The following is an 11,989-nucleotide window of genomic DNA, read 5'->3' as shown; positions in this document are numbered from 1 at the left end:
AGTGTGTCCGCCGCTCTCCGCCACGAAACATCAAAAATACTCTTCTTCGAGTTGTGCCATAAGGAATCGTGGCGATCGACACTGAACTTTTCGGAAATAAGGAGAATATTGGAAGCGCTTCCACGACCCGCATAACGACGAACTGCTTACGGGGACGTGTCACTGAACTATTAATGCGTTTACGAACCAGTGAGCAAGGAAGCGTTCTTAATTTCTCAGCATGAGCAAATAACGACGAAGAACTAGTCAAGTGTGATTAGCATGAAATTCGAATTCTTGTCATTTTTCATAGCCACGGGACCATACTGTACCACTTAGTATGTGCCACTGCTGTAAATACACCAAGAGACAAAACGAACACTGAGAAAGTGCGTTATAATACTAACTTCATAGTTGTCAGCACCCTCGCACATTTATATGTACGGTAGTTGCACGATTCTCCGTGTAAATCTAGGAACAGTCTAGTCACAAAATCATCCACACATTCTTCTTTATAGTTTATTTTTATTTTTAAATACAAGTATCCGTGGTATTATTTTCACGACAGGCATCAAGTGTGCATTTGTGTGTTATGTCTTACTTCTTAAGTGGAGTAACGAATACTTTCACTCCGACACAGGCTATTGTGTATAAATATTCACTTGCACGTTTTGACGCGTTTTAGGAGTGTGGGGTCTAGTTGTACCGTCAACAACCCAAACAGTGCCACATATTGTGCTAGTCCATTACTGTGATCCTCTTGAAAACAGACACATCCTTCAGTAGGTGTGAGCAGTTGCAAGTGTCCGGGGGGAGGTTGCGTGTCCGGGAAGCCGTGACTCGGCGAGCAGGTGACCACCCGCGGTCGGAGGGAGCCCCACAGCAGAGTAGGAGGAGGAGGAGGAGGAGATGCTGCTGGGGGTGGGTCTGGTGGCGGCGACGGCGGCGCTCAAGACGTCGCTGTGGCTGGTGCCGCTGCTGGTGGCCGGCGTGCTGTACTACCGCTACGACGCTCTCGACCCCGAGTCCAAGGTGGTGGAGGCGCGCCGCCTCCAGCCGCACTACGACTTCATCGTCGTCGGGGGCGGCTCGGCGGGCGCCGTCGTGGCCAGCAGGCTCTCAGAGGTACTGCGGGCCTAACAGCTCTGCTCCTTATGTCGAAGGCTCGGTTCTGCAGTACGTACAGTGTTGCGAGTAGCGTTAACATGTGAGAAATGCCGATGAAACCATCCGTCAAAGACTTATTTGTGTACTAACTGCTTACCCGAAGTTGCTCAAACCCAAAACTCCCGATACCAGAGAATCAGATAGGTACAAAACGTTGTGCATCTATGGAGTATCAGACAAAACTCCGATATAGTTCGTGCTATGTGCTTGGTCCAGGAGAAAGTGCGTAAGTGGTAAGTAATACCTAACATCCAACCTATGGAGTGCAGGAAATGCGTAGCTGTGAATGTTTGTCGTGTAGTGCTCTCGCGGGGAAGGTTGTTAAGGCGTTAGTTTGTCGTACCAAGGATCCTGGATTCGAGCCTAGGTACTGTACTTTAGTACGTGTGAAATAGTTATATGTGAGAATATGTTCCAGACATGTAAAAGGACTGTTCGTAGTTTATAGCAATGTTCTACTGGGAGCCACTTGCGGTTCGTTTATGTGAAAGCAGAAAACCTATGACTACATTTGTAGTTTCACAGAATAAACAAGACATTGGAAAAAAAACAAACAATTGCATCACACCTATGGAAGTACTAATGGTAGTAATACTAATAGTTGTTGTTGTTATTACTATTGTTATTAATATTTCTGAACGTTCTTTTACATGTTAGGAATAATGCTGTCACATATAACAGTTTCACACGTATTGCAGTACAAAAATTGGTGCCATCAGTGCTCGAATCCGTGACACCTGGCACAAGAAACTAATGCTCTGCCGACTTTCCCGCTGGAGCTCTACGTTACGCTTTTCCTGTGCTCCATACATCAGCTGTTACTTATTTCTTACCACCTACGCACGCTCTCCTGGACGATAGCGCATAACACAAACTGTATCGGGCTTTTAGTTAATACTCCGCTGATACACAACGTTTGGTACCGATCTAACCGTCTGACAACTGGAGGTTTGGGTGCCAGTTAATAATTTATTCCAATCTTATACAGTCTCCGAAGACAGGAAGAGCAGAGAAGTGCGACAATTATTGCACAATCAGCTAAACGACTCACGCATCCAAGTTGCTGACAAGAATAATATACAGACGAATGGTAAGGAAAATTGAGGATGTGTTAGAAGACGATCACTTTGCCTTTAGAAAAGGGAAAGACACAAGAGACGCAGTTCTGACATTGCGGTTGATAAGGGAAGCAAGACTGGAGAAAAATCACGACACCTTCATAGGATTTGCCGGCCAGGAAAAAGCTTTCGACAACGTAAAATTGTGCAAGAGGTTTAAAATTATGAGAAAATTAGGGATAACCTATAGGTAAAGACGGGTAATATTCAATATCTACGAGAAGCTAGAGGGAACAATAAGAGTGGGAGATCAAGAAAGAAATGCTCGGATTAAAAGGGTGTAGTCTCTTGCCCCTACTATTCAGTCTATACACCGCAGAAGCAATGGCAGAAATAAATGAAAAAGTGCGGGAATGAAATTCAGAATGAAAGAATATCATTGGTGACGTTCGCCGATGTGTGCTATCCTCAGTGAATGTGAAGGAGAATCACAGGATCTGTTGATTGGAATGAACAGTTTAATGGGTACAGAATATGAACTGAGAGTAAATAGAAGAAAGATGAAAGTTGTGACAAGTATCAGAAATGAGGACAACGAGAAACTTGACATAAGAATTGGGGACCACGAAGTAGCCGAAGTCAAGGAATTCCGCTATCTAGGCAACAAAATAGCCCATGACGGACAGAGCAAAGAAGACGTAAGAAGCATACTAAGACTTGCGAAAGGGCCATCCCTGGCCGAGTGGAGTTCGGTTTTGCGTGAGCAAGCTGCGATGGCGACAGATCCCCACCCAGCGATTCACCGTGCTGTACTTCACTTCCGGGCTCCCGCACACATTCTGGATGCGCCTATGAATATCTGCGATGCTCTGGGTCCCCGACAAAAGAAACTCGAAAACCTCAAACCACACACACACACACACACACACACACACACACACACAGAAACTCGATGACAGCTCTTCGCTTGGAACGCACTTTCATTACAGACGCCATTCTGAAGACCACGTATGGCGCCGCCACCTATCGAAGTTCGCGAAACCGCAGGGGCCGTAGCGGGAATAGTCCACCATGCCACACAACAAACTCCGAATTTTTTTCAGCCAAAATTGGCGGAAATAAAAATTTGTTTTGCATAACTTATTGAACGCCCTTCGTATTTTTATGAACACTTGGATACCATAGCAATCAATATCCCTCCAAGTTCGAAGCTCTACGACATCTAATAATCAATGAGTGACTTCATGTTGATATGGCATACCTACAGACTCTTCCGCGCCGAGCCGGCCGAAGTGGCCGTGCGGTTAAAGGCGCTGCAGTCTGGAACCGCAAGACCGCTACGGTCGCAGGTTCGAATCCTGCCTCGGGCATGGATGTGTGTGATGTCCTTAGGTTAGTTAGGTTTAACTAGTTCTAAGTTCTAGGGGACTAATGACTTCAGCAGTTGAGTCCCATAGTGCTCAGAGCCATTTTTTTCTTCCGCGCCATATTAGGACCGTAATCATGGCTAAAGGCGGCGTTGTACGGAATTAGCGCGGCATGTCTTGAGAGTGACTAATTTTTGGTCTGGTGTAGCTATTCTTGTCGTGTTCTGTCAAGCACCGACAGAGAACTCAGTTAATGTTATAAACGTAATTATGTACTTCTTTTTAATAGTGTTTATTAGCATACAAATTATAAAGCAAAATCTTTTACCAGTTGATTCTAACACTGACGTTAACACAAAACATAACAACTCTCAAACGTTTTGCCTCAAATGACATTTTATCACTAGACTCGTTAAATATGTGTGTTATCTCTTTTTTGACATAATAGAATAGCGAGCAGACTTATCGCGACTAAGAACAATGTTTTTTTCCGAAGTTCATTGCCGCCTATATACAGGTACCAATTTCGTTTTTTAAAAACTTTTCTATTTTTTATGTAACGTCGCTTGTCACGGCAATCAGTATAGCCGAGGCAAGCAAAGACTGATGTTTACGCCACTCTCGACGCAGGTTGGAGAATACAGAAAACGTCTGGCCACTACAGCAGGACAAAGACTCTGGCGATTTATGTTTTATGGACATTAAGATGTTGTCTAAGGTACGTTTCAGCGCTTCACGTTACCTTTCTAATGTGGAGATATCGGCAGGGGCTATTAAGAAGTACTCAATTTTCAAACTAAAACAAACTCATCAAGCATTAGGAGGTGACACGTTAGGCAGTGAAACATAGATTGGGCAACGTCCTAATGAGCATAAAACAGAAATCGCCAAAACTTTAAATCCTGGCCGTGAAAATCTGCACTACAGGACAGAATCTGCATTTTCTATGTATTTCTACGGCGTAGTTTCACGTCAAATCGTTCATAACAGTTAGCTCAACGAATCTCTCTCATACAGATCTGCTGTTCTGATGCAAAAAAATTACGACAGTTCCTCTTAAAAATCACAGCTACTTTCCGTATCTCGGAGATTAATGAAGTTACGAAAACACGTTGGTCTTCGTTTCAAACGGACCCCTCGTGACTACTCGTGTAAGTGGAGTTTAGAAATAACTTGAACTAGTCAGAAGTTGAGACGAAATATTCAGGACTGTAGGCTCCAGCCTTTCCGAGACCATTACCACTACGTGTAAGCATATATTAGCTACTATGCCCCTCCCCCCCCCCCCCTCCCGCCACAATCCTGCTCACCCCATCGTCCCAATCACTAACATTAGCGCCTTACTAAACTTTAGAGTGAAAAAGAATTTAATATGAACTTTTTTATTTTTAAAATAACGAAAGAAAAATTGTATTCAGCTTTTGTAGGTGTCCAAAGGAACAGGAAATGCTGCGACTACAGCCTTTATGAAATACGCACATGCATGCATGTCCAACGGAACTTTGCATCGTAATCGAAATAAGTCAGGCACTTTCTCTGCCGATACCGGGCAAGGACAACGTGAGACCTGTGCGGGAACATACGTAACGGATGTGCGAGCACGGGTCGTGGCAGCACCCCCTATAGAGGGGGTGCTCATCGTAGACGCGAGGTTCACGACATACGGAGGTTTACGTCTGGCCGTGAGTCGTGTACGGACAGCAGAACGGTAAGGCGAACGCTCGCGATACCAGAGAAATCCGGGTTCGAGTCTCAGTCCGCCACAAATCTTCATTGTCGTCATTCCATTCTACAGCTGTTGGTTGTCCTTATTCGTAATTGCGAATACATTCAGTATGTATGTATGTATTCGGTGGACTAGGTACCTATATTCGTTTCAAAAGCTATAACCTCCAAAACAACATGCCACACGATAATGCAAGTTTTTGACAAAAATGCTAATGATTGGTAACTTTGCTAATCAATATTGTAATCTTGTGAAATAACAATAGCAATGACCTTTTAAAAATAATTTACTTTATTGATCCAAACACAATCGAATCCTTTTGTTTTTATCCCCAATAAAATTTCACTTTACCTCTCAAAAGGTAATTAGCCCCAGGTTGGGAACCATTGCTCTTGATAGAACAATAAATAAATTTTGGGCAAACCCACTCTTGACAGTCAATGTTAAGATATCTGTGGTGATCTAAAATCCGCCCTATAGTATTTAGTACATTGCCGACATGATTCATTGATACGGTCTTTGTGGAAGAGCAGTCTCTTAAAGTTAAAAAGCAGATCCTTAGAAATGGGTGATAATCGTAACATATTCATTGTTTCAATTTCTTTATTTCCAGTTATCTTCTTTATTCGCAGTAATTAATTTTACTTGTTACACTAGCCACACCCGCACTTTCCAAAAAAGAAACTTACTGGGATTACCCCAACAGTATTTTTATCCTGAAAGTAAGTACGCTTATACACAGACCTACACATACACTCACAAACACACAAAGAGATGGCAAAATGTTTTGGTTATAAAGTAACCGCTCTCTTTTTAAACAAATAACATTTGTAAATGTCATTTATCAGGGATTCTGTAGTTGTTTCCATCAGTATCGAAGCACTTTTTGCAATTTTTCCTGGCACAAAAACCACGTATGTTTTCGGCATACTGTTATTATCAAAATTTAAATAATGACTACTCTAATTTGACAATTGTGTTCACTTATCATGGACAACAGTTGGTTTACAATGACATCTTTTGGCAACTGAATTTTGGTGGTTGTTATTTGCTGCCAAGATGGCGAGAAATAAATGTAGTATTTTCAGTTTATGCGAATCATAATATTATGTCTCAGCTTTAAAATTTTGAGCTAGCAAAATTACCTGCAACTTGTTATTAATGCCTTTTTGCACGAAACATTAAAATATTCTCATTTGTTGTGAAAATATTGGTAATTATCTAGTATGGGCTTGTTTTGGATGTATGCGTACGCATACCTTAGTCTGTTCGTTACCTGCTTCAATTACACTGTCAAATATTGTCATCAATAACAGTTTTTATAAACCAACTGCGAATGACGCATATTTTTGCTGTGATAAACTATGGATAAAGTAGGCCTTTCCTACGGGTGCCATCAATTCCGCTGCCGTGTTACCTCTTTCATTCCATGGAAAGTATAGCAAGGAATTATATTTGAAGGAAGACAGAAAGGTGCAAAACATGTTTCACAAATTAAAGCTTTTGCGGCAGCTAATTTTTCTAGGATATGTATTTTCAATAAATATTTGCAATATATACAGGAGAGGGAAGAATCAATATGGCGAGCACCGTATGTGTAGATCTCCGAACTTGAAGTAATTCAATGAATGTCTAGATCGTCTGTCAGGTGACCTGAGAGCTATTAAGGTTGTTCTCATCACTCCAAGCAGATGGGTATCCAATATAGCCACACAAACAATATTCAGCCCGTGCTATACACCAGCTTCAGAGTCGAGATCGGAAACGTAATCCTGTCATACCCTTAGTGTACCTGATAATCCAAACGAAATTCAATTTCTGCTTCGCTCGTTCCAAGTGGAAGATACGTGCCTGAGTTAGATCGGCATTGCTAGCGACCGTATTTTGTCAATACGTCACTTTCGCAGAAACCATTCTACTTAATTTCCGCTCTGTATTGAAAAGTGGTCGTATTAAGCCATATGTTTCCACAAAAATTTTTGCGTCAAATGAGAATTTGTGACGTCCCAGGGTTTTGACATCTTTCTTTAGATCATACACATTATTAATGAGCGGCAATCGTTTGTGACGCTCAAGCAGTCCGCGGTTTGCCGTCTAGTGGCTAGCGTTACTGTCTCCGTATCTCGGGTTCCCGGGTTCGGTTCCCGGCCGGGTTGGGGATTTTCTCTGTCCGGGGACTATGTGTGAGTGTTTCCTCATCATTTCATCATCATTGGTGACAGGGCCTCCCTTGTACCGTATAAAAAACTGGACTGTGTAAAAACTGGGACTTTGTACACGCGCTGATGATGACAGCGCAGTTGGGCGGCCCACAAACCAAACACCATCAACGCTCAAGCAGGTTCCCCGTGCAGCTGAGGGCAAAGCAATACAACGCAGAGCGAGAAAACACAGACGACAGACGGCCTGAGTGACCTGCTTGACAACAATGGCTTTCTTCTTCACGCCAACGCGCGTTTCGAGGCCGGCCGCCATGTCATACACCACGAACTCTGTTAATGGCTCAATGATTACGTCTTCCACGTATGGAACTGTTGCTTGCCTGCATCTTGAAACCTACCTACCTACCTCTCTCTCTCTCTTTCTCTCTCTCTCTTTCTCTATCTCTAAGTAGTTAACGTGCCTTCGATGATGAGATCGTTAAAGACGGAGCAGAGAGCAGAAGGGCTCAGAGGACAATGACGGCGAATGAAATCGGCTTTGTTCTTTTCGAAGGAACAGTTCAGGTTATAACCTTTAACTTTTCTTTACAAGCGATAAAATTTTTGATGGAATTTCATTTTCTCACTACGTAAATTAACATAAAGTGCATCTGTTTTCATAAAAAATTCTTCCACTTTGTGGTTTCACAGCGATGCCACTCGTGACACCCTGCTCACTTTGTGTTTCCTACAGAACTGTTACTTCCTATGTGGAGTGCAGCATAAGATGTTTGGCATATCCGTTTGATATAGTGGGAGCCCTACTGCGGTACAGAATGTACACATTTTTACTGGGTCGGTGCATAACTTCGTAGCGTTGTTATTTTGCATGTTACTATTTCGATTGCTTTGGGTTTATTTATCGACTGTCCTTTTTTATTTGTAGTTCACTGTTGCTATTTGAGTTTGTATATTGTCACTATGTCATTTGGAGTTGAAGATGGAGCTGTGGACGCTACAAAATAGCGTGCCAAGTGGAGAAATCGGAAGACGTCCGACATACTCTTCCGTTTGAGTTGAATAGAGGGGTGACGGCAGCGGAGGCAGCCGGAAACATTTGCTACGTTTGTGGGAATAAAGAAAATGGTTTTCTCGTTTTAAGGGGGACCATTTTGACATTAGCGACTGTCTACGTTCAGGAAGACCTTCCGAGTTTGATGACGATAATTTAAACACGTTAATCCACAACGATATACGTTAGTGTACTCGCGAACTGGAAAATTTGGTAAACTGTCATCATTCCACCATTGTATGACGTTTGCATGCAATGTCTAAGGTTCAAAAATCAGTTGTTCTCGTACTGCAAGCTCTAAGCCCAAAACCACAAAATGAGAGTGTGGCCACATGTGCATCTCTGCATGCCCGTTATCTGTTGGCTCGTGAACAACACCGACCGTTGCTGTCCTGAATCGTTACTGGTGACGAGAAATGGTGTCCTTACACTAGCGTAAGGAAAAGAAAGGAACGGTTAAGCCCAAACAAAGCAGCGACGCCCCGTACAAAGAACTGCACGCATCCGCAGACGATAATGTTGCGCAGCTGGTGGAACAGGGACGGTGCGATGTACTGCGGATTTCTACCCCGGGCTGTGACCATCACTGCTGGCTGTTACTGTCAGCAACTGAGACGTCGTCCGGAATTAATCCAAGAACGACGACCAGGAACACCGCGAAGTGATGCTAGATCGGGAGGACGTCTCCGCGCGTTGTGCTAGACTGACGAAAAATACTACGCAGGTCTGGGGTTGCGAAATAATTCCGCACGCATCTTATTCATCTACTCTTACGCTCTTAAGATTTTCACCGTTCCCGCTCTCTATCGAGCAGCATTCAAGGAACTTCCTTTCCGGATGAAAATGCACTCGGAACATGGCTCGACGAGGACTTTCGCCTGGAAACGAAGTGATTTCTATAGTCGTGAAACGGAAAAGTTACCTCAGTGTTAGCAGACTGTTGTAAGTAGTGCAGGAGAATATATTATTGATAGTAAAAGTCTATGTTAAGTGTATATTTTGTGAAAAACGCTAAGAACTTACGCACCAACCCGACTGATGTTCCATTTGCAGGCATTTGTGCAGCTTAAATAATACGTTGAATCTGTGGAACACATTGTTTCTTACAACTGTTATTGGAGTTGCATTTTGCAGTTTCAGGATGGAGTGGAGTACTGTCATGAAGAAGGACAGCGCCTGATTACAACATTCCTCTTTGCCTGTTCTTAATTCCCCTGACACAAGATTTTCTCGAGTCGCCTGCTCCACTCTCTGAACAAGTACGTCAGTTGACACTCACATCTCTCTGTCATCACTCGCGTCACGGATACCAGTTTCTCCACGTCCTCCTTCGAATTTCCTCCGCCACTGCCACACTTTGCTATCACGCACGGCAGTCGCATTATGTGGGCTCCATGAAATCAGGCAGAGACCCCCAGTAAGAACAAACCTAATGACAGCACGTACTTTACACTTGACGGGTGAGTCTGTCGTTCCGGGCACTTTACGTCCTCACTGTGGACTCAGAAATGCAAAGTGCGACTTGATGCGATCGACCGGCACGCTAGAGACACTGCACAGTGCATCTGCGCAAAGTTTCACAGGCTTTTCGCTGTGGTTTTAATTTCGCGACCGATCGGACCTTCAAGAAGAAGAAAAAAAAAGTCCCTCGCACTTCAGCGTAATACTGTTCAAGTCTTGACAGGCCGATATACGTGTCTTCAGTTGTCAAACTCTGACAAATCTTCAGCAAGTTTGCAGAACGCGAGTTTCCCGCCTGCACGTTGTGTGTCGTGCTCCAGGTGCGGCGGTGGTCGGTGCTGCTGCTGGAGGCTGGAGGGGACGAGAACGAGGTGTCGGACGTGCCGTCGCTGGCGGCCTACCTGCAGCTCAGCGGCCTCGACTGGCAGTACAAGACGGAGCCCTCGGGGACCGCCTGTCTGGGCATGCGCGGCGGCCGCTGCAACTGGCCGCGCGGAAAGGTAAACAACGCACTGTACACAGCTCCGGACACCTCCCACCGACACCCGTACTCGTAGGCTCACCAAATTCCCTGACACTTCACACACTGAAGGCTTACCGCACGTAACAACAGCTAAGAATTGTACCGTGAACTCTTGCATGTGTCTAGAGTTGTAAAACTACCGAAGGCTGCCGTAGACTGTCGTAAGCAAGCATAGACGACGTTACTTCTCCTGGTAGCTTTGGCCAGTTAAGATCGTAACCGAGTTACCTGTAGGTTAAGTGTGTTGCGTATCTATCGGGCGTTACCCAGTTCCGATCGCACTATTCGTGTATGCGATCAGTAACTTACTAGATTCCCCTAGAAACCGGAAGCGGTGCACAGTCTACAAACTGATGGAGGATGTATACAGGGCCGCGTAACTTATGGAACATTTTTTTTCTACATAGTTATCCTCTGGTTTGATACTTAAAATTAAAGATTATTCGAAAAGTGTTGATTTGTACCACGAAACAGAGGGACGTCGTAGTAAAAACACAATTTGCTCAAATAAAGATAAAAAAAGCAAAACAAAAACATATCAAACATCGCTTCTGTACTTCGTCCAGCATATATGAATCATTAGTCAGTTATTGCTAAACAACTTTCGCACTTCCCAATAATAGAAGGAAACGCGTGCCTTTGATCACGACGCAGAACGTTGTACTGAGTGCAGAATAACAATAATTATATAGACTTTTTTGTGTGTTTGTGCCTGTAAACTGTACTTGCATCAAAAGTAATTGCTTTGATCACAAAAAAGCACAGAAGCTACGTAGTCAACTAATTTTTATTACTTACAAAATGCAATTTGCATCTTTGCGCTTCGTAAGGAAATAAAATGCGCAATCGACTAACGCTGAACGATGTGCGGTTCTAATTACGTAAAAGAAAGAGAGAGAGAGAGAGAGAGGGGGGGGGGGGGAAGGAGAGAGAGAGAGAGAGAGAGAGAGAGAGAGAGAGAGAGAGAGAGAGAGAGAGAGAAGTGGTGTGGCCCGGCCCCATCTTCACACATTCATTTATGTTTCCTCTCTACCAATACTACGGGTAATCCTACTACTTACAACGTCGTTTGTGCAGTGTGCGAAAATACCGAGCCGTAGTTTCGGTAGAGCACAGCTCTACATGTGTCACATTTATGAAATCTTCATATGGAGTCTTGTTTCCAAAGCTGCAGAATTCAGCAGTCCTTTTAGGATACGTTGCAGTAAGAAGCAACTCTGATTGACCTCTGCCTCTCAGTATTCCTTTGCTCAGTAACAGAGTAAGCCAGCCGGCACAGTCACACAGAAAATCTTGGACTAAATGAATAAATGGGCATTTTAAAAATAACTTGATCTAATTCCCTCCCCTCTTTGTCAGGACAATTTCATCCGTTACTTCGTATCTTATTACCTTTCCAACAAAGTTTTAGGACTTTTCATTACTCCACTACTTTGAAGTATCTTGATTGTTTAATTTTTTCATTATTCAGTACTGTAATAAACACATTCTGTAT

The 11,989-nt window shown here is 43.6% G+C and overlaps 1 protein-coding gene across 1 annotated transcript in view; it reads left to right on the top strand.

The window, feature by feature from the left end:
• The first annotated feature begins 624 nt into the window (after window positions 1–624).
• Window positions 625–11,989, top strand: part of LOC124544833 (glucose dehydrogenase [FAD, quinone]-like) — a 48,900-nt gene continuing 37,535 nt past the window's right edge. Inside the window, exons 1-2 of the mRNA XM_047123534.1 lie at window positions 625–1,104; window positions 10,292–10,471. Coding sequence (XP_046979490.1) covers window positions 889–1,104; window positions 10,292–10,471 — 396 coding nt within the window. The 5' untranslated portion in view covers window positions 625–888. The remainder of the gene's footprint in view (window positions 1,105–10,291; window positions 10,472–11,989) is intronic.

This window comes from Schistocerca americana, chromosome 8 (assembly GCF_021461395.2).
Source record: "Schistocerca americana isolate TAMUIC-IGC-003095 chromosome 8, iqSchAmer2.1, whole genome shotgun sequence".
Classification (NCBI taxonomy): domain Eukaryota; kingdom Metazoa; phylum Arthropoda; class Insecta; order Orthoptera; family Acrididae; genus Schistocerca; species Schistocerca americana.
This window is presented reverse-complemented; position numbering and strand designations above follow the sequence as displayed.